The 27,482-nt window shown below is 51.0% G+C and overlaps 5 protein-coding genes across 5 annotated transcripts; 1 reads left to right on the top strand and 4 right to left on the bottom strand.

The window, feature by feature from the left end:
- Positions 1 to 742: 742 nt before the first annotated feature.
- Positions 743 to 2,128, bottom strand: EsH8_VI_001066 (amine oxidase; the record flags this gene model as incomplete). Its single annotated transcript, XM_083272319.1, has 1 exon — positions 743 to 2,128. One exon carries the CDS (start codon positions 2,126 to 2,128, stop codon positions 743 to 745), a length of 1,386 nt encoding a protein of 461 aa, XP_083127493.1.
- A 2,829-nt stretch (positions 2,129 to 4,957) lies between these two features.
- Positions 4,958 to 6,440, bottom strand: EsH8_VI_001065 (uncharacterized protein; the record flags this gene model as incomplete). The annotated part of the gene is made up of 3 exons (XM_083272318.1): positions 4,958 to 5,889; positions 5,944 to 6,285; positions 6,356 to 6,440. 3 exons carry the CDS (start codon positions 6,438 to 6,440, stop codon positions 4,958 to 4,960), a joined length of 1,359 nt encoding a protein of 452 aa, XP_083127492.1.
- Positions 6,441 to 7,460: 1,020 nt separating this feature from the next.
- EsH8_VI_001064 (VPS4-associated protein 1) lies at positions 7,461 to 8,229 on the top strand (the record flags this gene model as incomplete). Its single annotated transcript, XM_083272317.1, has 4 exons — positions 7,461 to 7,571; positions 7,632 to 7,901; positions 7,988 to 8,052; positions 8,109 to 8,229. 4 exons carry the CDS (start codon positions 7,461 to 7,463, stop codon positions 8,227 to 8,229), a joined length of 567 nt encoding a protein of 188 aa, XP_083127491.1.
- Positions 8,230 to 13,908: 5,679 nt separating this feature from the next.
- Positions 13,909 to 15,274, bottom strand: EsH8_VI_001063 (ankyrin repeat domain-containing protein; the record flags this gene model as incomplete). Its single annotated transcript, XM_083272316.1, has 3 exons — positions 13,909 to 13,954; positions 14,011 to 15,187; positions 15,262 to 15,274. The coding sequence occupies 3 exons, from the start codon at positions 15,272 to 15,274 to the stop codon at positions 13,909 to 13,911; spliced, it is 1,236 nt and encodes a 411-aa protein (XP_083127490.1).
- A 3,889-nt stretch (positions 15,275 to 19,163) lies between these two features.
- EsH8_VI_001062 (peroxidase family protein) lies at positions 19,164 to 20,271 on the bottom strand (the record flags this gene model as incomplete). The annotated part of the gene is made up of 5 exons (XM_083272315.1): positions 19,164 to 19,360; positions 19,426 to 19,697; positions 19,805 to 19,852; positions 19,905 to 20,097; positions 20,148 to 20,271. 5 exons carry the CDS (start codon positions 20,269 to 20,271, stop codon positions 19,164 to 19,166), a joined length of 834 nt encoding a protein of 277 aa, XP_083127489.1.
- Positions 20,272 to 27,482: the final 7,211 nt, after the last annotated feature.

The following is a 27,482-nucleotide window of genomic DNA, read 5'->3' as shown; positions in this document are numbered from 1 at the left end:
ACTATACATGTTGCTAAAAACGTCTATATTCAGCTCGAATAATTCCGCCTTAAAATAATGAGACCTTATCCGCTCGAAGAACTCAGATGTTCTCCGTCTCTTTAGCAACTCCGGTACAAATCCGTCCCCAGGGCTCTCTAAGATAAGTTCAGGCAGGTAATCTTCCACAATTTTGCGATCACATTTGGACCTTACTAAAAGTAAGAAATGTAACATATACGCAACGACAAAACTCAGATTGTTGATTCAGCCTTGTCTAAGTGTAATGTTCCTAAGGATTCATCCCTCCTGTTTCCTAACGCAAACCAATCATGAAATTCAGGACCAGGGGCAGTTACATTTCGGCTTGTTCAAGAAGTCTCTCAAAGGCACTGGCGACCTCATTATGTCTGGATTCTATGAGTCCGGGATCAATGAGGGGGTGTTGTGTTTTTGGTGGAAGCTTTAAAGGACAGTGCTGATGGGTGCATGACCCTGTCTCACTGAGTGGATAGGAAACTTAACAGACCGGACTATTCTCTAGACCCATCCAGCCAGTTGTATTATTATTACAGGTGGGTCAAGGTCTTTTATACGGTATATTGAAGTCTTGTTTGAATTCTGTTATATGAATGCGCTTCAATGTTCGCAGTCCCCAACTTAGACGCCAGCGACGTTATTAGATCCAACCTAAAGACGAGGCTCAATGTAAAGAAAATGCAAAATCAGTACTCCGTGTATCAATGGGCACCAATTCCGGGTGTCATATCTTCCACTTCAACTCCTCCAAAACCTCTCGCGCGGCTCGCTGACCCGCGAATACGGCCCCCTCCATGTAACCATAGTGCTTCGTCGAGGTCTCTGTGCCAGCCCAGTGAATCGCCCCAGTCGGTTTCCTCAACCACTCACCTAAAAGTGTCCACATTCCGGGTGCCGGTGTTGCCATGGGACAGCCGAGAGCCCAGTCTTCCTCCATCATGGTATGGAAGAAGAAGTCGATTGGGTCGAGGGCCTCTTGGCCAAATGCGGCGGCGAAGCCGGCTAAAGCGACATGGCGCCTTTGATCTTCGCTGAAACTGATGAACTCTCGCGCTTTGGTGCCAGCAATGAACCCTGTCAACTTGGCAGGATATCCAGACGGCGGGGTCGCATCGTAAGTCAAGCTGAGGAAGCCATGCGGGTTGGTGCTCTCTCCGGTAAGACCCCTGTCTCGCCAAAAGGGTGTCTTGTAGGTTGCGAAGACTTTCATATAGGCACCCATCGGCATGTTCTGGAGCAGGGTGACCTTCTCCACAGGCAGTCTTGGCTCGAACTCTATTTTGAGTACGTGGGGTGGTGGTATGGCGGAGATGATGCGCCTTGATCGATATGTCCCCTTAGCAGTTTGAATCGTCGCCACACTTTCGGTGTATGATATCCCGCGTACAGGCTCTTCCAAATGTACCACCCCCTCTCCAAGATATTCCCTGAGCTTCTCAGCGAGGAACTGCCCGCCGCCCTTGATTAAATGCTGCTGGGCTCCATTCTTCGAACCGAGGCCTGACGTTAAACTGACGATACCCTTGAAAAAGAAGATGGCGTGGAGCATGGAAATGCAAGATGTATTTTGCCCGATGGTAGCCTCGAAAGCCAGGTTTCCCCGGTCTATCGTGGCCTGTGTCCACGCCTGTCTCTTCAACCACTCATATACCGTGACCCGATCGAGCTCTTCGGCGTTGGGCGTCTCCCACGGCTCCTCTAGGTTGACGGTTTCGCACAGCTTTTCGAATCGACTGACGAAAATGCCCATGTCGATGGCCTCCCAGGGTCGCAACGCCGGTATAATACCGCCGTACCTGCGAGCTTTCCCTCGATAAGCCAGGATCATCCTGCCCTTTTTGGAAGGCGCGAAGAGTGGCACGTTGAACTCCTTGGCCAGGCCGTACATCAGATCTTGCTGGTCGCCGAGGAAGGATGCTCCCACATCCCAGTAGTCGCCATTGTCGAGAGGTATCGTTTCCGCACGCCCGCCGACACGATCGCGTGCTTCTAGCACGATGACCTTCTTCCCAGAATCTTTCAGGAGCCTTGCTGCAGCGAGTCCCGAGTAGCCGGCGCCGATGATTACGCAGTCGTACTTTGATGCGTCTTCCGCCGAGGATTCGTCCATTATTACTGATATTAGGGGGTAACTTGCAGTGCCCTTTGATGTACAATGGCAGGAGAACTGGAAAAGTCAAAAACAGCGCCCGTCGTTAATGGAAGAGGAGCAGTAGAATCTTTGTAGGCACATGCCGATGTAAGGTATCTGGTGCTGACAACATGTTTGGAGGAGAATCCGCCACGTCTTGGTCAAGGCCAATCAGAACACCTCGCAATCTCCCTTGTCCTGTTTCTCGCCCTGTCGTAGCGGGGCTATGAGGTTTACTCGAATTGCCTGGGTTGGTTGTTTTGTTTTACCGTTTCGGTGACCACGAGGGGCTGTTATGCGCATGGCTAATTTGATTGTGGCCAAATTCCGTGGGTGTCCTGAATGGAAAGGCACGGTAGCACGTGCGCCTTTCATCTTAACTGAGACATGGTCCACACAAACAAGCAGCAGATATGAGAGGTGTTAGGGTCACATTTTGCGAATTCAAGCTGCCTTGGACTTGTATGACATCACAAGAGGGCTAGGATTCCAAGACTGGCGTGAAGGTTTATGTTATGATTCCAATCTTCGCTCTGATGCCTGAGCTGGAGGAGCTGAGACTACATTTCGGTTTTATGGAGCTATTTCTTAGAAAACCCGAAGAGGTTGTAGTATTACAGCATTCAAATTGTCCCTTGAATTGCATGCACCGTATATGCATCGAGGACTATTTGGCAGCATCTGCAAGAAAGCGACGAAGAAAGACTATGCAACATCCACACAAAAGGCAATCCAGGTGATCCATAACAAGCTAGCCTTCTTGTTGAACTTTCTGTAATGTCCGTCAATCAATAGTAAAGCTTCTGCGTTCCATGGCGGTTCCCCTCTTGCAGATCGCCGTGTCTCCCTAGCATACCTCTCAGGCACAGCTTGGGGTTTCCCGATCCTCTGCCGGAGCTGGGTTCTTCCCAGCCCCGATCCTTTGAGTCTGTTCCACAGCCATTTGTCACTACCGGAAGGTTGTTTGCCTTTGAAATTGGCGACAAATGCACCTATTTTGGGCTCTCGGGTGTTCTCAAGTACCTCAACTGAGACCTACTCGGGCTTCGGAGGGACTTTCTTATTATCCTTCTTGGCCTTGGCCTTTCCCCGTGCCGTGCATCCGTGCTTTTCCACGCATGAGCTAGCTCCAGAAGCAGCATACAGATCGCATACACATACGCAGTGGTGATGTTTCCTGTTCCAGCCATAAGAACCCTTCTCACGAGAGTTGGGTCCCAGCTGCACGCACCCATGATTTTTCAACCTTATATAAATTTCTTTGCTGGGCACAATAGACCTACCAGTTTATATTTTCAAATCGTTACTGTCTCATGAGATATATCGTATGGTCACAATTTCCCCTCGAGTTTGTTTAGACAGTGTGTACATGCTGAAACCATCTAGAATTTCCCTCGCTGACCCGTCTCTGATAGCAACTTTGTTCAATAGACTATATGCCAATAACGTTACTGGTAACTTATCGACTACAGTGCCTTGAATCGGCATGTTAAACGCTGGGGGTTCGGTGGCCCATGGAGTCGCATACTGCAAATTCAGTGTGCCTAGCCTACGAATGACTTGAGCGCCTCGAGTATCTTTCCGATGGATCATGTTCATGAATCAAGAAGATCATATAGAAACAAATTGCCGTAATATGATGGTACGGGGATACAAAAAATGCTTTCCGCAACTACGGGCTACGATACCGAATAAACAGGCAGTTTTGAATAGTAACCTACGGAGGGTTTCCCGAATAATAATCTCAAACAGACTGGAAGGTCATTGAGTTCATAAATATATGGCTTCTTATTAATCACTGCACCAGGAACAATAACATATGCTATGTTGCTTCTCTAGTTCATCATGACATCCCGTGTGTTTTTCTGAATTACTCCGCCATTAGCCATGATCCTCGGCCTACCAAGCGATTGCACACATGCAAACAGAACGTTGCGGTATTGTCAGTACTGGGGGATACTGACTCTGCGGTTCAACTCCGAAGGCGTGTAAAAGTCAGCCGGCGGGCGAGGAAGAGACAATCACAAAGCTGTCTGAGCGGGATAACTGGCCGTCGAACTTGGAATCGCCATCTTTGCATTCGCTGGTATTGTTGACTCTGTCATATTACATTGCCAGAACCCTGAATTTAGGATCACTGAGATCATTGGCGGGAACAATTGCCGCGAGTGTCGCTTTGAGAGTGAGGAGGGAAATGGTAAGCTTCATGTCGAGTGATTTTTGAAATGAACGCCCCCAGTACTTACAGGAGTGTTCACAGGAGAATTTACAAGAAAAGAAATGGCGAGATCAGATCACTCGGGAAAAGCGTCATATGGTTCTGTCTCATAGCCCACGTATGAGTTCACCCTCAACGTTGATTTCATGGCAAGATCACGACATGGCCACCCGGATGAGACCATGTGAAGTGATGAACTTACGTGCCAGTAAAGTACGTCCGCATCTTTGGGATACTATCTCGATGCAATTGGTCAATATTCACGCCATACCTATATCGTACATATCCTCTCAAGGATTGGCGGTCGCGAGGTAAACCTTAGGTAACATGAGAGCAACGATGGGATCTAGGGATATGTTGGACATTAGTTCATGAGTTATCCGGCCTTGTATTCATCTTCCGCTATTGGAATTCGCCCCAGTCGTCTGCATGACCGCAGATATCTTAATGCTCCGTCATTGCTTGACGGCCGAATTATCGTACACGTGTTTAGTAAATAACTGGAATATAACAGTAGGCAACGTCATGGCCAACCCGCCAGTTCAGGCAGGATCCTAACCATCCTCGTTCTAGTATATCATCACATGCAATCAGCTCTCTTCTTCACCTCCTTCATCTTCCATCTCCTCATCACCATCCGCTTCATCATCATCGTCGTCATCGTCGTCGTCGTCGTCGTCGTCGTCGTCGCTGGAACCCGAACCCTCGCTCTCTCCCTCGCTGCCCGGGTCATAGTCCTCCTCATCTTCATCCTCGTCATCCTGAAGGGCAGCTTCAGCCTCAAGCTGTGCTTTCTCGAGCTCTGTCATGCCGCTGCCATCAGCAGTGCCATTCGTAGCCGCGTCTGCATCCGCTCCCTTCTTCGCCTTCAAGTTCTCCGTCAACTCCATCTTGGCCTTCCTCTGGTCTGCCATGCTGCGATCCTGCAAGCCATGACGCTTGACGTAAGACTCATCGATACCACCGTAGTCCTCCTGGTCAAGCATGCCAAATTCGATCTCCTCCGTGGCATCACCCTCGGTGAACACTTCAACAACCATGTTGAATGTGCGCTGCAGGACACTTGTGTAGCTGACAGCCACGATACGGTCGATGGGCAGGAAGACAAGGGGTTTCTTGAAACCGTACAGAATGCCGTTAGGTAGGAAAAAGAGGTATCCATCCTTGGATCCGCGGAAGGCCTTGACGTGCACTGCCTTCTCGTTCGGCCTGTGCGGCTGGCGGACGAGGCTGTGGAACTTGCTGGGGTCCGCTGCGACAATTTCAGCAGTGTTGCCAGCGGAGCTGAGATGTGTTGTGAGTGCCCAGTCGAAAAGAGAGCGGTAGGTGTCGGATACAGCAGATGCGGCGTTCGCCTTTGGTCCGCCTATGGTGCCTTGCTTCGGCGGCGTGGAGGGTACTGTGAACACCAACGCCTCCTTCTCGGGCGATGTCTTTGTCGGGAGGCACGTCCCTCGGGGGAACAAGACGTAATTATGCTGCACTTGAGTCTTTTCGGGAACAGGGAGGTAGAAGGCATACTCTAAAAGGCAGTGTTAGTTTTGCAATGGGCCAGTCTGGGCGTCTCAAGACATACCGATGTCCTCCCAGGCATAAATGATGCCCTCCACAGGCGCGGTGGTGTTTGGCGCGCGCGCGTACAGGTAATTCGCCGTAAAGCAGAGCTCGTACTTCTTACGTTGCGGCACTGACACAGAAATCTCCTTGATCTCGAGCAGAACCTCCTCGTCGGCCGCATTGCCCGGTCCCGAGCTCTTGGGCGCGGCCTTCGCAGCCGCTCCATTTGTGTTCGTCGCCTTGAACCCGTTCGTAGGGCCCTCGTCTACCCGCCTGCGTTTCGACGCCGGCTCTGGTCCATTGATCTGCTCGTAAACAAAGCTGGCGATGTTGTTGAACAGTGCGACTCGATCGGGAGTATCTGAACCAATATATAATTAGCACCGCGCCAACAAGAAGTCAAGTCTGCGCAATTGAGACTGTCGCCGTACCAGCTGCTTTTTGAATTCCTTGCAGAATGTCTGGTCGCGATTGGAAGACGGCTCCCAGCCGCTGGCTGTCGAGGCCCGCGGTCATTGTAATGAAAGAGTATATTTCTTTGTGGTGAGTTTGATAGAATTTCGTTCAGTTTTTGCCAGACTTGACAGCAAGACAGAGCTCGATAGGTTGGCGTAGAAGGGGGCGACAATGTTGAATTTCCTAGGCGGAGTTGGTGATGTTTTTTTTTTCTCCGACGCGACGTCGAGCTGTTTTTTTGGGAAGTGACGTTGTTTGGAGCTGCCCGTTGGCCGCTGGTCGCTGTCCGTTGCTGGTGCGCTGCGGCGCAGACTTACATAATTCGGTAAAAGTACCTCCGCTGCTGTTTGCATACCTACTGGCGCCCCTTTTCTAAAGTTACCGCTGAAAAGTCCAACTCAAACTAACCCTCGGCCGCAGAGCGGTTTCATCATTGGCATAGTGGTGCGCGCGCAAGAAAATGCCTTAAGCAAGTGGAGCTGTTCTATCGACACATGTACAACCTTTCCCGACCTTATGTCCCAAGTCTACGGAGTTTTTGATACCTTTTGTTTTGTAGCCAATCCCACACATCCGACCCAATGTCTACTCTGAACTCGCTCCCAGTACGTACCCGCAAATTCTAAATCATCGGAGCTCTTGTCGGAGACGAAAAAGCATCAGCCTTGTCTTATCTGCCGCCTTATCGCGAGCCAAGGGAGCTTTGACCACTGGGGGTATCGAATTTCCCCTGAACCTCTCGACGTCACAGTGGAGGTTGCGCCAAAACCACTGCTACTGATTTGACGGTCCTCACCCCGCGATTGCTCTACTGCTGCCACAGTAGTGTACACTGCATACACTGCAATTGCGAGGGACGTCCCCTGCCCCGCTCTCACTAAGGCGAGGCAGCTTCAAGTTGATCGCATCCCATCCCATCACTCGAACGTCGCGAACCAGCTCTCTTGAACTTCTAGCTTTACCGACGCCATCTCACCTCTCTGGTGTCGGTGCCGGCATCTTTTGGTTCTACGCACGACGTTTATTCTCTCCAAGCCGATCTTACGACTCATCCAGGAGGCCCATCCGGTCACCGCCACCATGTCTTTCACCAACGTCTACACCCACCGCAAGGTCGCTGCAACCGCAGCGAAAGGCTGCGATGTCTGTTATCGCGCCACGAGCAGCGTCCTCGTCGCTCCGGAGAACAAGGTAAGTGGAGCGCATTTCGCCTTCCGTTCATTACATCGGATCGTGGCTTACTAGCCCCAGGACTTCTTCTATGTTTGCCCCAGCCATCTGAAGGACAAGAACTTCTGCTCCCCGATCATCGACAAGGAAGCCGCCGAAGCGAAGAAGAAGAAGGAGCTCGAAGAAGAGGTCGAGCGCGTCAAAAAGGAGTACGAGGAGAAACAGAAGAAAAAGAAGGAAAAGGAGAAAGAAGAAAAGGACAAAGCTGCAGGCAAAGACAAGGAAAAGGGGAAGGACGACAAGAAGACTGGTGAAGAGAAAAAAGACAACGATTCCAAGGAAGCTGACAAGGTGAGTCTTGCGAGACAGCTGAAGCGCCTACCATGGAACCGCAACAGCTCTGTCAAGGCTCAGCAGCTTCGCTGACATCTTTCCAGGACGACGGCGCCACCACACCTACTCCGTCCACGGAGGAAGAGCCCCGCGTATTCGCACTCCACAAGTAGGCAATATCTCGGCATAGCCGGCTTGCGTCCAATATTGACCGTGTCCATCTAGGAACTTTTACGCAATGCGACTAGAGAAGAAGCGACAAATGGAGATCGCAAAGAGAAATCGGGAACGACTCCAGCAACCTAACCTATTTCCATCAGTTCCGAAAGGAGCCCCAGGCACATGATATACATATCCAACGCGAATCAAGACTGCGGTGTCGCATGGGCTAGCCTGAGCAACCATCACCGACATCACGTGGCCGAACTCTCAATCAAAGAGCATCAGCCCACTCATCATGCTGCCCCAGTCCTAGCAACGTCGAAGACCTCCTCATACTAATCTTCCTCCGTCTATCTAAATCGCGACCAGGGCATTGTATCCTGAGTCAATTCCATCCGAATCGAGTCTGCTGCATCGTACCTCCCCATTTCGAGTCGGTGCCGGCTGTCATCCGCCCTCGCGCGGAATAACGCTTTGATGTCACATTCAATCACACGGCAAATATCCATTGTCCGAACAAGGTCCTTCAATTGGTTGATGTACGACATTGCACGGCGTGCTGATTCGATTATGGCAATGCTTCCATGCAGAGTAAGACGACCTGCATTAGCCCTAATGGGCTGTTGGCACGGAGCGGGAGCACGAGCTGCCGTTCGAGGTGCAGTTCCGTCAATATCCTTGCCGACGATCATGGGCGTGTGACTATAGGACATGATGACTTGTCACTTGCTAGGCCAGGAACTCGTGGAAAGATCCAGGGCTTCAATCTAGTGCGGGTTGCCATGACGTTCTCAAACGCTCCAGTTGGGTGTCGGAAAGATGCCACCATCGGCCGCATTGCATTAGCGAGTCTGCGCTGAAAACTCTTCGAAGAGGGACCAATTCATGTCGAACCTTGGGAGTTTACTGCGCCGTGTATCATCCAACCTCCTCACTGGTTCTCTATTGTGGCCTCATAGATGGGAGGACATGGACATCCTGTTCGAGGAGCGGCCCAAACATGTCAGACTTTGTTTGCTACATGATTCTAATCTCGTTAGCATCAAGTATCAATTCATTGCCTCGTGTTATTTTCCAGGTTACCCGCATCTTCAGCCCTTTTTTGTGTGACAAACCCGTTTCCCAAGAGCCAATGCAACCTTCGTTCTTTGGTTGTTGACGCTTCTCACCACCACCTTGTACATACCCTTGACACTGTCGGCTCACCAGATCTAACCTTCATTCAGGCTGATACACAATCACTGCATGCTCATTCACTGGGGGTACCTATCCTTCCTTGCCTCAGCCCCGCCGCTGGGATCTCAAGCTGTGTGCTTCCTGCCACTCAGGCCTTCGTCAGGCTTAGTGCTTACATGCTTACGTTGCTGCACAATATCTGCATGTGTGCCCCCCTCCCTTCATTCAACAAATCAGAACTTGTTTCCCTCCGCAGACCGCACTGTATTGAGATGGTCAAAGGCAAACCGCAAAGGAGATATGATCAAATGGCGATGTTTGCAAAATGAAGGGGGGTTCCATTGCCAGACGGGACAACCACACAGTTTCCGCGAGCGTTGCGGCGGATGACACCCTGACAAACACTACCTCACGCGAGGCATGAGAGCGGGATCGTCGGCTTTTAGCAAAATAGTTTGTCCTATCGCCGGCAACCCTTTTTCTTTCTTTTTCGATCCGACAGTAAGGGTCAGATGTTAGCCTGAGCTGGGTTTTTCCCGAGAATCGAGCTTGGCGGGGTAAAGAGGACGATCGCCTATTTCAAAGACCCTAATGCTTCGGCAGGCGGGCTCTCATTAGCACAGGATCGCAGTCCCATGCGGCATGCGGCATGCGACTGCCTCTCGGAAGAGCTTAGGGCTGACACCAAGTGCTGGATCCGCGTGCTACCCGACGTTAATCGGATGGCGATCAATCGACACGCCATCACTCTCACTAATATGAAACGACACATTATTAGCAATCGGCCTCGAACCTATACCGCATATCGATCCTTCCGCCATGACGGACAGGCTAGGGCAATCATCTTCTGACAATTCTCCACACGGATACCTCATGTTCTAGCGCCGTCAGAGCTTAGCTCGGTTACGAAAGTTGCTTCACGAACACGGAGGGGGTGTTGATGTACAAGCAGCACACTCAAAATGTTTAGCAAACTGGCCGTCGACTGATTTGTTACTATTAAGCCAAGCCGTCAGCTATAGCACGACCTGACGTTGGAAAAGCAGCGTAACGGGCCCACTCTCATAGATGAGTAAACGTGTGATACCTTCACGGGGATCCAAAGGCCCATGCCGAACGAAGTTGGTGAGCAATTGTCAGACAACGGGCATCGCCAAGTGAATCGACTCAAAAACTTCCTTTTCTGGGAAATCACTTGCACTCTGTGTAGCCTCGTCGGCCGCAGAACTGTCTGGACTGTACTACAAACAAACGTCGAATTCGGGCAATCGGTTCGAGCCCCTCGTTCCGGAAAATGCCGCAGAAGGGTATTATAGTAAGCATGTTAGTGAATGCCATCCCAACCAGGCAGTGCGACCTGTGTACCCAAGTGTAGCACGCTAAGTTGCCCGGGTTCTGCCTCGGGCGGACGTGCAGTGCATGCTGACATAGCCAGGGGAGGCGGCTTTCTTTGGGAACACTCCGTCGGGTTGTGTGTCGTGTGTGCTAGCCCTGCCCGAGGGTTGCTCCTTTGAGAATCCCGAACCCGGAACTGAACCACAAGGCGGCCGGGCTTGCCAGGCTTTTGGCACCGGGTTATTGCCGTGCCTGTCTGAGGCTCTGGCAGACACTACGTCGTTTAGCCTCAAACTGAGCACGCCGACAGCGGTGTCATCATGTCAGAATTACGCCGCGCCAACCAAAAAAAAAACCCCAATGCCATGATTTGAGACTACTCAACTAGGCAAGAAGCTAGTCTTGACGTGAACATGTCAGCAGCATTCATTTCGGGGCAACCGTCATGCCACTCACCAGACACACTCAGATCAAATCATTGCTGGCAACTGGTGACGCATGAATTGATGAGGCCAATAAGACAGTGACAGCTTTACGGTTTGGTGGTGGTCCAAATATTGTTTTAATTCGATGAATGGTCTTATATGGTTTGTGTCACCTTCATTCCCTCGATCGTCTCGAAACTAGGTTGCGGAACAAGAACCATTGCCTTCTCCCCTAGGGCTTGTTGGTCTATCAGCAACTGCTAAGTTCAACAAAACTCACGATGATCAAATTTGGATCGGGGGCGCCTGTCACAGGAGTGGGCCACCTGACAACTGCCAAATCTTTGCTCACCCCGGACGGCGATCCTCCATCGTGGGGCAAGTCTATTCTGTCCCAATGTTTTTTAAAGGTGATGGGGAACCGCGCCCCCCCCTGGTTCCTCCATGGCGCCGCTTCCGCTTCCCGTACCCAGATGACACAAGTCACTCGATAGGCTTCTTGGATTAAGGTACTTCTCCAGCTCATGATGGATGTACCTATATGGACACCCAGGGAGGGGGTAAGCTCAGCATCCTAGCGTCATTCAGTTTCACACCACTGGCGTATCTGAAGCCGAGAAACTCGCACCTTGGGCGTAAACATAGTTGTCTTACGACACAGGCGTGGAGGGGGCGTGGCATGCGCGTGGTTTGGCGTGGGAAATCTCACCGATCTTGAGGTGGTGCTGCATGCCGTTCATCTATCTGCCTGCCGGGCAGTAGGCTTTAGGCCATTATCATGGCTCTAAGTGGTGGGAGTGTTTCACGGCACTTGCGCAATAGGATATATAGGCAGGCTCTTTAGCCCTTTTGTCAGCAATAATAACTATCAGATTCTTCGTCTGAATTTGCAATGTCATGGTCGCTCTAGGAGCTATGTCTTTGCGGAATTCCGGCCCATCGTCATCATTAGTTCTCACGCCTCTGGTGGGATATAATAAATCTTGAACGCGGACGCGTAACCGTCTTACCGCAGATCGGGCCCGGTTATCAATACCTCAGTGCCGATGACACGTGCCCCTGGCTCTTCCATGTTTTGTAGGTTTTCAAGTTGACGACGCCTCAGACGAAAGGTTTTGAAAGGCTCCATACGCGCGAAAAGCTGACAGGTCGCCACAAGCGAGACTCCAAGCTGGTTCCATGGCGGGATTACTCTCGGCGTGTGCCTTGTTTTCCTTCGAAGGTTAGATGGACTAGCGATGACCCGCCCCGGCACATTTCTTGCTCATGGGGGGGCATCAGGCATTGGCGGGGTCGGACTTGGATCTCTGGTTTTTTGATATCATGTTTTGGACCCGGGGACCATGTCGACTGTGGCGCCATGGCGTCATCAGCTGAGTTGTGCTTGACCCGGGGTGTAAGAGCCGGCGTCGGTGTGGGTTAGGGCTTTCTGATCACTGTGCAGAAATTTTGTGACTATTGTTTCCGCCTCTGTCAGATTGTCATCATTACGGCTGAGCTGGATGGGCCCTTGTCAACCCTTGTTCCGTCAGATCATGCTTGGGAAATGGGAGCTAAGAGGGCAGTGGGTTACATGTGCCCAAGCCTCATCACAGTGATAGAAATCGGAATAGTGTTTATCTCAGAATCGTTACGCAAGTCGACATGCACAATTCCTGCAAATTGGAGAAATCGAACGTGCCACATTAAAGGTTGAAGGCAATAGCTTGCTATGCACCTCGACTTACGAAGCTTACAAAATCTTACGTGAGAACTCTGTTACCCGCGCCAGCCAGCCACTAGCACCCCTCCCAACGAGTGTTTTCCTGAAAAGTGGAAGTAGATATTATTGGGATCACAAGACTTGCCTCACCTGCACTGGTATATTTCCGCTGGCTTTGAGACAGTTGTGGCTGCTGACGGGGAGTTTTGTGATCTACCTCTTGGCGTTTGATGTGATGGTTGGGGCGTGTCATTCTGGTTACTAGTGTTGTGCGACACGCTGTGCCGTACAAGGCGTACGGCAATGGTATGGCATACTAGGCACTTTCAGTTGCTGAAGGAATCTTACATAGAACTTGGACGAGGACAAGAGGTCTCTCAGAGCAATAGGCTACAAACTTTGAAGTGGAAATGGAATTAAGGGGGCATGATACCACTCAGCACTTTCTCAAACCTCACAGATGAAACGGATTTCCGCTAGAAGAATTGGATGAAAACGCAATACTTGACATTTATTCCCTGGTTTATGCCTAACTATAGTGATATTTTCACGGATACTTCGAAAAGTCCAAATTATCGTTTGCAAGAGCAGTTCCTAGACCATGTTCAATTAAGTACTATGTACCTAGCTTCCTGAAATATTTAGATCTTCAAGTCTATTTCCGTTTCTGTTTTGTATTCCAGCATTAACCAAACATATAATGGCGACTGGTTTTGGCATATGTTTATATGTACTAGTTATTAAACTTTTAGATATTCACCCGGGTTTGGCCTCCCCATTCTATGCCAGAATGAGCAGTTTGGTCCATTGCAGCACTTTCCCTATCCATTTCTGCATTTAAATTATAATAATTATTCAATTACGATACATGATGGGGTAGATTCTTAGAACCTCGCGAGTAGTGCCGGCTAATCGATGAATCCTATGATCATGGTATGACTGAGTCTTTTGAAGACTGATTTAGAGAGCCTATAACGTTTTGATCGTTAAGGAATTTGAACATTGAGAGACAAAGCAATTCTCAGCATATATACAATTTCTAAAAGCAACCTTCAAACAAATTAATCGGGGTTTCGTAACTCTCTGTCTGCCATCTCGTAACTCCACCAACGCCTCTACAAAATGAGTATGTTATACACTTCTAACTAAATCAGCACTTCCAGCACTTCTTGCTTCTTGGAAGGCCGAGTTTAGTACTTCTTGCTGCTCCTCCGTCAACCTTGATCTATGAAGACCCAAGTCTTGGTCCCGTAATATCGCCCCATTCTTTGCTAGTAATACCGCCAGTTTCATTCTATCAGCGCCCAACAAAGTCGTTACCAAGCACAAATCCAACGGAGACAGCCTATCAATGTTTCTCGTATTGGGGTTGGCTCCGTAGTCCAGAAGAAGCTTCAGTGTCTTAGTGTCCTTTGCACCCCCTTCCACCCGGAATCTCGAGTCGACGTGGTGGTGTAGCGGCGTATTCCCAGCCGTGTCCGCGATGTTGGGGTCAACTTTCATCTCTCGCAGAAGGAATTCCACCACTTCGGCGTTGTCGTACGCGGCAGCTTGGTGAAGCGCATGAAGCCTAGCGGCTTCATGAGTCAACAAGGAAGTGCCGGCTTTAATAAGGAGCCTCGCCAACTGCAGCGTGTACTTCGGGGCCCTCAACCTGCTCGTTCCGAGCAAGAAGTATAGCGTATTTGCTCCGTTGGAACTCACAGGGTTGTATCCCATGGTCGTCTGCAACGCCACGCAGGGAAAGCTAGCGTTGTACTCGTCGCAAAAGTCCTCCACGTACCGCAGTGACCCGTAATTCCCTGCATCCAGACCCGGCTGCACCTCCACTCTTTTGTTCGGATTCACCCCTGCCTTGTGATGCAGCAGCAGGGTGATCACGTCCTCTCTCCCGCATATCGCCGCCCAGTGCAGCGCGCTCATGTCGAGCTTCCGAGGCTCTCTCCACCAGACTTGGTACTCGCAGTGCTCACAATACCGAAAACACTCATTTGTCCACTGCAAGGGCATCGTATGGTCGTCCTCGTCCGCATTGGCGCCGTTGTCCAGCGCGAGCTTCAAAGTACGGAGGTTGCCCGTTTTCGCTGCGATCAGCAGTGCGGACGAGTGGTTGCGCTCCGCATCCTGTCGATAAAGGACGGGCGTAATGAGCTCATAGAGAGCGCGGCATGTGGCTGCTAGGTTGGCGACGTCTCGCCACACTTCAAAGCGGGGGAGCATGCAAAAGGGGCATATCTTGTCGGTCTCATAAGGAAGACACGATGACTCCCAGTACTTCTCGTAGCCTAGAGATATTTCCTTTGATTGCAGATCGAAGAGGGCATCTACGATGCAAAGGATAATCTCTGAGGGTAGACGCCGCACGATTCCCGGTGCGTTGGGCTTCGCCAGTGCATGATGATAACGACGCCGTTGCTGAGCGTCGCCGTAGAGCGGTACATGGCTCCAAACACATGGGCACCCGAATATAGCCGGCACTTTTTCATTAGCCGTAGCAGGAAAATCTAAGGTATCGATTAGTCTTTAGTCCGATGATGCCGTTGAGGTTTACGTGGTGGCGAAGCCGGAGTTCACTTACGCGAGTGGGCCATCTTCAATCGCTAGAGGAAATAACTTAACCGCAAAGTGAACAAAAGAAAAAATCCGTCATCTATAGTACTCCCTTTATTATGGGTTCGATACAGCGCTGCTTTGGGAGTTATCGTTCTAGGGCGTAACGAGTGTGGAGAGAGAGAATGTAGATAGACGCGTGAGCGAAAGAAGGGGGAGAGTTGCACAACTTCTGCAGAATCTCATCACCACACCCGAGAGTCATTGACGGAAATTTTTTCATCTCATTGCCGACCCCTATTTCTGGCAGTCTCAGGGATACGCCTGTCAATCATTGGAGAAGCGTTGCGCAGTTCAAGAAATCGTGTCATTTGGCTGTCGCAGTTCAAGGGACGTTCCTTGCCCAATGCGCGGTGCAAACCTGCTTACTCATGGCCTCAAAGTTTCGCATGAACGCTTCGGGCCCAGTTCGGAAATGGTAATTTGCCGGACTGAATTCTAAGTATATTAGATTGTCAGTTACGAAACCTTCATGTTAAGGACAATTGTCTTGCTTACATCTTACGTGGTAGCGAGCATCACCAAAGCATCGCAACCAGCCAATACACTCTTCAAACTTGCTTGTGAAAGATGCTGTCTTCCATTTTCGAGGGCTTTTTGAATTTGACGGATATAAAATATATTGGCAGCAACTAAAGCATTGAACCCAGAAATCAAGCAACGCATATCGTGCGTCGTGTTGCTTGCTAAACTGATAGGCCCTGGTCAATTCTGTAGTTGTACTGCTATACACACCACATCAGTTTCACCATTGTTATCTTCTTTGCGTTCTGCGAAAATGCTATGAGGGCAAACTAGAAGTGCCGCTAACGTAATGTCGCGGTATGTTGGCCCCTTATAGAGCCCGGCAGTGTGCGACCCAGAACTCGGGGTTTAATAAGCGTCTAGCTTTGAGGCTTCCATCAAAAAGCTGTGAGGTTTAATTTACAGACACAAATAGCCTGTGTTAAAATGCGGGGATTGTATTTACAGTAACTGCAATATATGCAACTGTTGACTGACAAAAACGCATTCTTTCAAGTTAAGTTTGTGTTATTAATGCAAGGCTTCCATTCAGCCATGTCCATCCGCCTAGGAGTACATGAAACAACGACATATGTCACTCAACAACCTTGTTTTCCCGAGTACTACTATGCTTGACTATCACCCAATCGAGGTTAGTAGGCACAGCTTACATAGCATGTTACAACAAGATACTAGCTTCTATCTAGGCATTCAGTGGAAAAGACAGATGTGACCGTAGCATAAACATTTATTCGCAGTTTGGTTCTAAGCGGGACTCATTAATCCTATCAAGTTGCTTAATTCCGTCTAGTTATTACCAAGATTATCTAAAGCATAGTGTCGAGTAGCAAAATCGCAGATTGAGTTTTGTTCATATTCTACTGAGTGGAGATTGGATGGCACTGCTTACTTCGCCGTATTTCATTTCTATGTCCCCCTTGAAAGTTAACCCCAGGATGTCGGTAGGTTAGGCCGATGCTTTGCGGGCGTAAGCCCCCGCATCGCATCGAGGAAGAGGGAAAAGTGACCTCGTTGACTAATAAACCATTAAAGCCCGCAGGCGTCTTTTCGAGAGTCATGATCGTATCGCAGCCAATCATGCCACTCAGATGCCGGGCCCGCAATGGCCCTGTAGTCAAATTTTAGCGGCTTGGAGGCCAAGAAATAAGAGTACTATGAGATGTGGAGGCAGGCATCCAAGCTTGTCCCAAAGTCCCGTTGGTGTACACGTAAGATCATATCCTCACACCGCATCCTTTAGCATTTCCAGCCTTACAGGCTTCAACTGTTCTGCCTGCCTTCTAGAAATATCCGGTAGCCGAAGCATCCCGAAACAAGGAGATAGGAACAGAAGTACCATCCCAAATAGTCCTGGTTTGTCCTAAGTCAAGAGGCGGGGCGTCGCGGGGCTTCTAGATGGATGTTTGTCGGCGTCCGTGCTGGAACATCGGAGTCCGTGCCGGGATAGTGATCCTTCCAGTTGCTTTGATGCAGAATAGGGGTCGGTAATGGGTGATATCATGGGCGTGATTGTTTCTCTTTAGGCACACCCCGTTTTCCCTAGCGCGTTTGACTGAGCTCTCGCCGTCTACCACATTCTGTGACATCAGTTGAAATCCTCTGAGAGGGCGTATCTCGGAGAAGTAAAGATTACCGCCCGGTAGGAAGTTCATCCATGCTCTCATAAATCCGTTTGGGTCCACACGCAACACGGACGGTTGGAGGCACGTAGTCCCGTGCGAAATTGGCGAAGATACCAGATCATGGGTGTATCAATATCCGTACGCCCTCACTGCAGCTTTGGGGAATGATTAGATCCTTCTCGATGTATCATCCGCATTAAGGCTACAGGGTGCCGCAATGGGGAGCTCAACAGGGACTCGTACACCAACGTCCTAAGGCGGCAGGACGGAAACTAGTCAACGGTCGGCCCCTTGCTTATGGCGACATCGTGACTGGCTGGCATTCTCTTCAGAAGGATGTTTCCTCCACGTAGGATTGCTGCATCAGTGCCGGCCCATCATCAGTCGAGCCTAGGACAGGAATGTGCGCCAAGCAGGCGGAGATTCCGCGTTAGCCGGGGTAAAAGCATAAACATGTTGCTGCGCCTCATCGACTGACGGTAGGAAGTACATGTCGTAGTGAGTTGCATTGAGGGATTTCAAGCAATGTTGGAATTAAGGAATGCTAGGGTTTTTTCATGCCACGTCGGTTAAACTGCCTAAAAGCCGGCAGCGGATACGCCAGCATTTGTTGAAGATCATTGCTGCCAATGCAAAGACACGTAATGGGTGTATTCCACAAGCCGCCCTCGAATACCCTACATAGCCCAACGAGAATTCCAAGGGTGATAGACAGCTCGGATCTGAAACTCTTTACACAGAAAGATTACCTCCACGACATTTTGGTACATGCACATGCTAGATATGTATCCTTCAAGGATAACAAGGGTCGGCTTGAGTAGTCGTTGTTAGTAGAAATGAAGAGAAGTGCTAGCCATGTCGGCTCAAAGAAGTGTAGTCTCAGCTCGGCCAATAGGGATGTACCAAGAATCACAAGCAATAATCGGCCTAAACGTCTTCATTGATTATACACACAGGCTTTATTTATTTAGGCGAAGAATTCACTTGCTGTCCATTTCATTTTGGCGTTATCACCACCGCAAAGATAGAATTGATATGCCAGTGCTTCTTGTTTTACGAGCTGATTTATAATTTCCTCCTTCGGTTTATTTGTAATTTTTGTAAGAACTACATCAATCCTTTCAAGTCACGGAATTAGCGGTGGCTTTTGCCCCTGCTCACATCGCGTTGGTTATGTCATCCTGACGGACTTTCCGACTGACATTTTCAGTATCTGTGACATCATCTCAGCATGTTTCCTGCTAACGTTTTAGGCACGCCACGCCTGTTTCTTGAGTGAATGATATCGATTGAAAAACTAAGAGATGATTGAGCTCCGACTAAGCCGGAACACCTAGCTTGATTGCGAGACGACGGATTCCAACACGATTGTAGTGACTTTGTGCTAGGTTCAAGGAAGCAACTTCGCCACAGTAAGAATTTAAAATGGCATTCTAAAGTGTTAGGTAAAGTTGCTCAAAGACGCAAAAGGATCGAAGGTAAAATATCATGAGGTAAAGTCAAAGGAAACGTCGGGACATCGGGCACAAGTACAAAATTTACTGTGAGCATCACAAGGAACAGCATCCTGCTTATACCATTTTGTAGCAACAATTTGTTTAGGAAATCCCTTTTCCTTGAACTATAAGCCATACGACCGTTTCATACGACAGAAAATGTTTTGAAACCGAAGGGAAAAAGAAGGGCCCCTGGTGGTTTCGTATTGGTGTTGATCCTTCCTTCTCTACTTATCAGCTTGAGCCAGGAGGCTGAAGCCTGAGTGCAGGTCTCGAACCCTAATCTTATGAGCTGTCTCGTTTTGTGCGCCAGTAATGAGGCTGGATGCCTTGCTGATCATTCCAACCACTTTGAGGATGTCGCTTTCACTAATGACAGCCTCCTTCTTGACCCAGCCCAACTCGCTAGGAAGTCGCTCGTTCTCTGTACCAAGAAGTCAGACCACGGTCAATTATATCAACTTGCACTTCTGAAGGGGTCGAACTCACGGAAAAAGTACTCCACCAGGGTCTTGTTGACAGTGCCAGCATCCATGTCGCCAAAGGCAATAATAGGGGCAGCAATCTCGCCAAGACTGAAATTCTCCACAGTGGCAGTGAAGGTATAGTCCGGATTGAAGGCCTTGGAGTTGATCTGGCGTGCCACCTTGCTGTTGGCCAACTGGTCCGCATCGAGAATGTCTTTCGTCCAGTATGCTCTAGACTCGTCGAAGATGGTTTGGTTGAAAATGTGGTTGCTTCCGAAAAAGGCATCTGTCCGGCTGTTGAACAAAAGTCAGCAAAACTGCATCGCTTCGAATTACACTAGTAAATGAACACAGACGCATGGTTATGCGAAGAAGTTCCTATCTTTTCAAGACAAACTTACCTCAAGCTGGCATCATGCTCCAAGACATTATGAGCATTAAGGTGATCCCTAATATTCCTTTTGTCAGTGCTGAGAGTTTTGAGAACATCAGCTTCCTTACAGAGTAAAAAATGTGGCGTTTGGCTCCGGGTTGGCAATAAGTGCCATCTGGAACATCAGAGTTCCAAGTGAAGTGTTGAAGTTGAGTCCCTCCTGCAGACCCTTTACGACGTTTTCCTGTGTCAGATTTCTGCCGTCATGCGGAAGGAAGCCATGGTTTGCTAAGGTGTTCATCATAGGGCATGGGCCTCGAACTATAGAACTGTTAGCAACTAAAGCAAGGAAAGAAACTTATCCAACATACAGTCATCTGGGCCAGCAGGCGCCCACCCGTCAAGAGAGGCACTCCGAAAGTGAGGGTTAGCCAAGTGAGGATTGGCTGAGACCAGAGCAAAGGCCAAAGCTGCGCAAGTGATGGACTGCTTCATTTTGAGTTTGGTTGATGTCGATGTCGAGTTTTCAAGATGGGAAACGAATGAAAGATTGGATGATTGTAATTTGTTTGTGTTTCTTGCGATGAACAACACGCAGTCTTGTATTTATATCCAACAACCCCGAGAGTCCCGCGTATTGAAGGCCCTCCTGTACTCGATTCTGTTTCGTTCTGGTGTTACATAGCCCTCAATTTCCTCCCCTGAGCCATGCTTTCTCCTGAGCCTAAGCACTGCCAATATTCTGGTTCCCGCTGATCATCCCGTCTGAACATCTCGGTATCGCTCTATGCTTCTCTTGACGACCCCACGGGAACCAATTAGAGATCAAATGATTACCACTTCGCATGGTTTTGTTTGTGACGGTGGTGGGCGGTTGCAGGCATATGCACAGTTGTTCCCAGTCATACGCGTGCCTGCCAGCCGTGCTAAGCCCCTGCAATACGCGGAAGCAGTTCGTGATACGTCATAGCGGTGGCTATATACCACGAAACATAACATTAAGGCCCAAATACGCGGAATAAGCATGGTTGCTTCTTCTACACAAAGATCATCAAACCCGGGTATCTGCTAAAACAAACAGCCAAAGCAGTGGGAATCGACGTGTAAGGCTTGCTAAAACAATCTGTGCGCCCCTGTGCAAGATCACAACTTTGTTGCCATTTTGGATAAGTCTTCGAGATTCACCTGTCAGCTCACCGATACGCCTCCCGTATTCCAGACCAATCAACGCCGCTAGGTTTCAAATCCACCTCCACGTATTCAAAAGGATCGACAACGCAGCGGTTCCATCTAATCTAATTCTCCGTGCTTTAGGGAAGTTGTCGCATCTACAAACAATCCCCACGAGGGAAATAACAAGCCTACTAAGCGTCTAATTTACTTTTGGTTAAGCATTAGATCGCCTCAGCTCCGAGTTCTTTCATCAGCATGCAGCCCTGAACAAACACAAAGAAGCCTCCGGGAGGCAAATTCGTCAATATGTGACGTCTTCGATGTTACTCACCTTGTTCTCCAAGTCTCCCGCTAAGCCCAGCACCAGTATTTGCAAAGCCCAACTACCGGCTGCCGGTAGTGATGCTCCTGTACTGCACGAGCGGGTAGATGGCAACGATCTGCTGACTTCATGCGTCATAAGGCTGGAGGCGCCGTATGGCATTCTTCGTTCGGGCTCGGTCTCGGCCTCGGTCTCGGTGCCCTTCCTACCTGCGCCACCGGTCCCCAACACCTTTGGCGGACCCCGAGGGCAAGCCGGAGGGCTGCGCCGCGCTCCTCAACGACAACGAAGCAACTCCGTACAACTCCGTTCTGTTCTAGATGAAGCGGTCCGTCGCTTTCGAATATTGACAACCGCAACAACACCGCCATTACCAGCATGCATCCCTCTTCGTAGGACGCTAATGCAAGAAATCCTCGATGCATGAGCGTCGCCCTCGCAATTTCAGGATACTGTTTCAATTGCCCTCACTTTGATTCAGAACGTTCGGAGTGCCATGCAAAATGCCACGTCAACAGGCAACTTGCGCTATTACAATCCTCCGAGCCCGGGCAAGGAGACGGCATCTACGGACCGTGTAGCCACCTGGTGCCGCGCCAACAACGACAATTCCACACCCGAACGCCCGCGAGCAATACTACAGGCCAAGACGAGGACTTCCGCAAGGCCTGTGGAACGACACGATATTCTCGACAGTCATCCAACTTACTCCGCGAGAAGGAATCAGATCAACAGGGGCGGCCGCCACGGGGAATCCTTTGGAGGTAACACTTCGGGCACCAGAGTCTGACACATCTCTGCCTAGATTCATGAAGCCGGATTGGACAGCGTACGACCTCCTTTGGTATCAAGCTAGGCATACGACAACAGCACCACGTTCGTATCAGCAAGCCTCGAGGTCTCCGCAACGTCAACTCACCCTACCCTCCACCCGTCTGCATCCTTTTGACCACCAACTCTCCGACGCGCGCAACATATGCGCCGCGAACTTACATCCGCACGAAACCACGATCTGCCACGTGAAGCCAAGATCTCGATGAATGTAACGAACCACACACCCCCGCCGTACGGCGTTACTCAACGACTGGGAAGCTGACTGAGCGCCTTGCCTAAATCGTTCGATTTGAGAAACCCCGGATATACGTGACCAACACAAGGCACGGTCGCCGTCAGCCTCCCAGGTTACGTTCCGCTGAGAAAGCGGAAATGGCTCCCTGCGATGTTTCGTTGCCAGGTCGAGGCGGGAAACTCTCGATCGTCTCACTCACAACGGCTTACTCGACAGACCCAGTCTCCTGCCAACGTCACCCGTAAGCCTCCCTGTCCACGCGGGGGAACACAGTAAGCAGCGTTGAGACCTCGGAACTCCGCATGATCTTTTCTCCCTCCTCGCCACTCAACCAACATGCAAGCCAAGCCGGCTGGACCAAAATAACACCTACCCGGGCCGAACATCTACACCCCCGAGTATCTCTCTCCCACCCGCCCGGCGTCCGCAAACCGCCGCCAAACCACAAAAGTCGGAGTTCCACTCCAGCCCTCGACTCGCTGTCCGGAACCTCCCCCCCCACCCCGCAGAAGACAGCCCGCAAAAAAGGGGCCCAGACGCCAGGCTAGGCAAACCTTCACGAGAGTCTAGAAGGCCGCCATCGGGTCCCTTCTCCCACTCATCCGTTAGGGCTGTAAAACCCGCCGCTACTAGCATTCACGGTCTCCTTTATGCCCACATCCAAAGATACGTGATGACGACGTCCGTCGCGGCCAAACATCCAAAACCAAGTCCCCTCAACCAATAATCGGAGCACCAGTTATTTAGTAGCCCCCGCCGACTTCGTCAAGACCAAGAAAATGTGGACCCTCATTCTCAGGTTCACACACACGCCCACCATGTGAGCCCATCAACCATTCCGAGCCAGACCACCCACACACCCCCCTTCACAGCCCAGTTGACATGTCCCAGTTCAGGTAGGGCCCTCCCCATCGGAGATAATCTGCGTATAGTGTACTAGTTAGTATGCTGGGCAGCATGGCAGAGCAGGGCCATGACAAGGCGCTCGAAAGGATTATGGGAGGGATCACCTAGCTACGGGCCAGGGCAAGGGCAACTTTGCCGTCCCAAATGCCCCTCGAAACTTAAGCCGCGCCTCTATGGACCAGGGTCCGGGAACATTCCTTCTCTCCTATCCCGCAGCGTCAGGCCAGGCCCAGGGCGAAGCCAAGAAAATTACTTTTAAAGCTGTCCCTAGTTTTCGTCGCATGTACCTGCTCGAGTGCATGCCTTGGGTCCTTGGGTGCTTGGGTGGTTCCCCCAACGGTGCAGATAGACGTAACCCGAGTTATAGAGGCCCGGCCCAGGCAGGAGAAACCAAGCTAAGATAGACCCGGCCCTCTTGGAAGCTCCTCGCACTAGCAGGCGGCACTACTGCTTCACACTACACTACATCCGAGACGACCTCCGTTCTGGTACCCGTTTGAAGATTGAACCCCCCAATCAAGCATTCGACCTGCGGGATAACGCTGCAACCGGAGCCCTCCGTCCCTTGAATGTCCCTATGTTCCCTACGTGACCACGGCGAGAGGTGTCTTGGCAGACCCAACGTTGTTTGACATGAATGACGACTATCGCCGATGTCGACGGCCTGAAATCTCCACTCGCGGGCCCGAACCAAGACAAATGACCAGATGTCAGCGGCGCCGCAGTTCGCAATCGCATACTTGACGTAGTGAGGCCATGAGAACACGAGGTGGCACGAATCAAGTCGTTCGCCCACCCCCGAAACACGAACATGGGGGGGTGAGGGGAGTGGTGCACGCCACGGCCTCGTGGCAAGATGAGATGGTTGGGGGAAGGGAACCACCCAACTGACAAAGGAAGTAAAAAGTATCAGGATGGGACGATTTACCTGACTAAGTGTCCCTCTTACGAGCATTTGACAAAACACGCCTACAACACAGTAAGCACTGACGTTCGGAAATATGCATCACCCCGAATAGTAACAAACCCCAAAAGGGTATCCAAAAGAATGCGACTCTCCTTCGCAACCTGCCCCGGAGAAAATGCACAGTCCTTACTCATTAACCAAGAATCTCCACCCCCCTTCCCTGAATCTTTCGGTTAATGCCGAACAAATAATACAATATCGAACCCCTCTCCCCCGGGCGGCGACCCCCCCAATGCAGGTGAGTTGCCCCTTTGAAGCGCGATTCGCATTGTTTCCGAGCCGATCGCAATGACGACACGGCCTTTCGCTGGGCGAATCCACAGTTCGCATGGAAGGGGAAGAAATACTACATCTTTTCAAGGGGAAATGGAGCTCGGCCCCCATTACCAAATCATGTCCGTCGCTACACCCCCCCCTTCTCACGGAATACATTCCGGATTGGGGTTTCTCATATGAGGCTTAGTTGCCATGGGTTGCACACGGTAGCGCTTGTGCCGGGACCCAGCCTTATTAACCAGGAAGCAAAGGAGTCTGGGGATAGCTTCGCTTGGGAAAGGATGGACGGACAGACAACGGGGCGGGCGTTCCCACTCTCACCTGCGGGTGAAGCGGGACAGACTAGGGGACCCAAGTTGGCATAAAGTACAGGATGCGGTCAATCAAGTGCAAGGAGGAGAGAGCAACGTTGCTTGGCTTCCGGAGCACTGGTGATGCCCGTTAACTGCACCCCCCGCGATTCATGTCCAGCAGGCAGTCTCTGGGCTTGTCCGTAGGTTGATTGCTTGTATGCCAGGGCCCAAGCAAGAGATCTCCATGAAGTTGAATAGGAGAAGGCCATTGGAAAGGACATGTAGATGCCGGGGGCGAGAAAGGGGCACCGGTCATTGCCGTCGGCAACTGCGACAGATTTCCTGATTGATAGGATCGGCGACAACGAGGCAAGTTGCGCAGAGGTTTTTGAAAGGTTGCGTGTTATCAGTGGCCGAAGTAAGAGGTTGGAGTCAGTCGTGTGGTCGCGACGTGTAGTGTTCGAATGTACGAATGTACGAAGTAGTGGGGGCCATGAGCGAACGTCCGTGAAGGTTCTCGTCTCATTGCCCTTGACCTGTGCTGCTGCTGATCCTAACCCCGGCCACCGACTTTAAGCTGCCAGCACCCTCCGTACCACGCGATGCGATCGCCAGGGCCACGCAGGGCTGGTTAGCGCCCTTTCCTCTCAAACTCCCTCACCGCACTTTGGCGGCTGTTCCTCGACCGAGGGAGCTACCAATTCATGAGCACAGGTAATGAATGGCCCCTCCCCTCCCTAATGACGATGGGGTCCGAAACCGCCCAGTGCTGCAGCGCGTAGGGCACTCGAAAGCAAGGCAACGGGCGGGCTGCCCTGCTGGGCAACTGCATGCGGTGGCGTTGGTGCACCGTGGCCAACTCGTTCCTCGCTGATGTCCCGTTTGGTGGCCCCTGCCTGACCCTGGGATACCTGCAAGCTTCGTGGAGAAGAGGAAGACAGGTCGCTGAAGATTGTGGAGACTGGTACCCGAAAAGACCATGAGATGTTGGAGAGGGAAAAAAAGAGAAGGGGAAAAAAAAGGGCCGAGCTGCCTCATCTCACGGGGGGGCAGCTCCTGCGCAATCCTGCTGATCGTGTGTGAGAAAAACAACCAGACGAGGATGAAACGCCCTTTACGGACAAGCTCTCTTCCTCGCCGCCCTACCTCACTGCGCAGCCGTTCGTACTCGGTCGAGCCTGGTGTGTTCTCGTAACCCCCCTCCCCTCCTCTCCTCCCCTCCCCTTGCCTTGCCCCCCCGTTGGCCCCCAAATGCAATGTCCACAGGGAGGGTGCAAACTCAAAAAGAGTGCAAGACCCCCTTGACGGTCCATTCATATCCCCGTAATGGAGCGCAAACCGGGAACAGGGTGACAGCGTACACTGTAAAGGCGCTGCAACCCCCGTGTAAGCCCAGACAAGATTTCACCGATTGATTGCTTCTTGGCACGCTCCCCTCTCTTGGGCAGCCTCATACAGACACTACGGGTTTGGCCCACCGGCAGACCCTTAGGTAACCTGACACATCGCAGGGTTGGGGCCAGTAGCAGGTGGCTGACATCAACATGACGTGGAGAGAGAAGCAGATTTGACAGCGGGCACTGAGGCACACATGGGGAATAGTTCGCGATGCGATCCCGTGAAGCTTTGGGCTTGCATGAGAGTTGATGACGAAGGGATGGGATGGTGGGAAGAACCCGGCACGCAACGCCTGGCCGGCAGACTGGGCAAATGGGGTAGAATTGCTGCTTAGGAGGGAGGGACTAGTTCTGTCAGCCCGATCCCCATGTCACATGGCAATGTGTAGGCTGGCTTGCCCCTCGTATGTGTAAGTTTTCTTCCTTATTTCCTTCGAAAAAGATGCCCGGGGGGTTTTAGTGCAAAACGGAGAGAACGGACGATTCCCGTGCCGTCCAAAGGTCCTATTCGACGCCTTCAGTGGGCCGGCCGCGAGAGTGTTTTTCTTCTGCTTTGTTCCGCCCTACAACGTGCAACATTCCCAGTTGAAGGATTAGCGCGCTGCCCTAGCGGCAGACGGGATCTTGGCGTCGTGTCCCAGGCAGCTGTGGCCGGTAGGGCGGAAAGTGCGGGATCATGATCAGCGTGGTTTCGCTGACGGCTTTTCCTGAACAAGAGGGCATCCCCGTCCTCGACCTCGGCACGTCGGGGTCTGGCTGGGAGCCTATGGAGTCAAGCCGGGGAGAGGGCGGTTGGGAGAGCCCGAGCGTAGGCAAAGAGAAAGCGAGAGAGGGGGGGTGGGAAAAAGAAAAGGGGAGTTTGCGATTAGCGCAGAGAGAGGGCCATCCACCCGCCGAACTACCCTGCACAGCGGGAGCTGCGATCAATCGCTTCAACTCAGTGACATCGTGGTTCGGTGGATGGGAGAGGGGGGGCGAGAGAGTCGAAAAGCAGGGAAATGAAAGAGATTTCAAAGGCCTTGCGATAACGCTCCTGGCCTGTTCCATTCATGGCCGAGATGGGAATCCCGCCGAGATTGAACTCAGAAACAAGCACATGAAACCCCGCAGTGCCAGCGTTTCCTCGACCAGGAAGCCAAGGACAGATGCAAAGAAAAGAAATAAAGATATATTGAGGCAGATAAAACAAAAAAAAAGGAGGGAAAAAGTAAGGGAACACAGGGCCCAGTTGAGAGGTCTGAAAGGTCGAATATGACTCGTCGAGGGCGTTCGCAACCTCCAGGACATTTGCTTCTTGCACTGC

Source organism: Colletotrichum jinshuiense, chromosome 6 (assembly GCF_051148585.1).
Source record: "Colletotrichum jinshuiense chromosome 6, complete sequence".
In the NCBI taxonomy this organism is placed as follows: domain Eukaryota; kingdom Fungi; phylum Ascomycota; class Sordariomycetes; order Glomerellales; family Glomerellaceae; genus Colletotrichum; species Colletotrichum jinshuiense.
The sequence above is the reverse complement of the archived record's forward strand: the minus strand, read 5'-3'. Positions and strand labels throughout refer to the sequence as shown.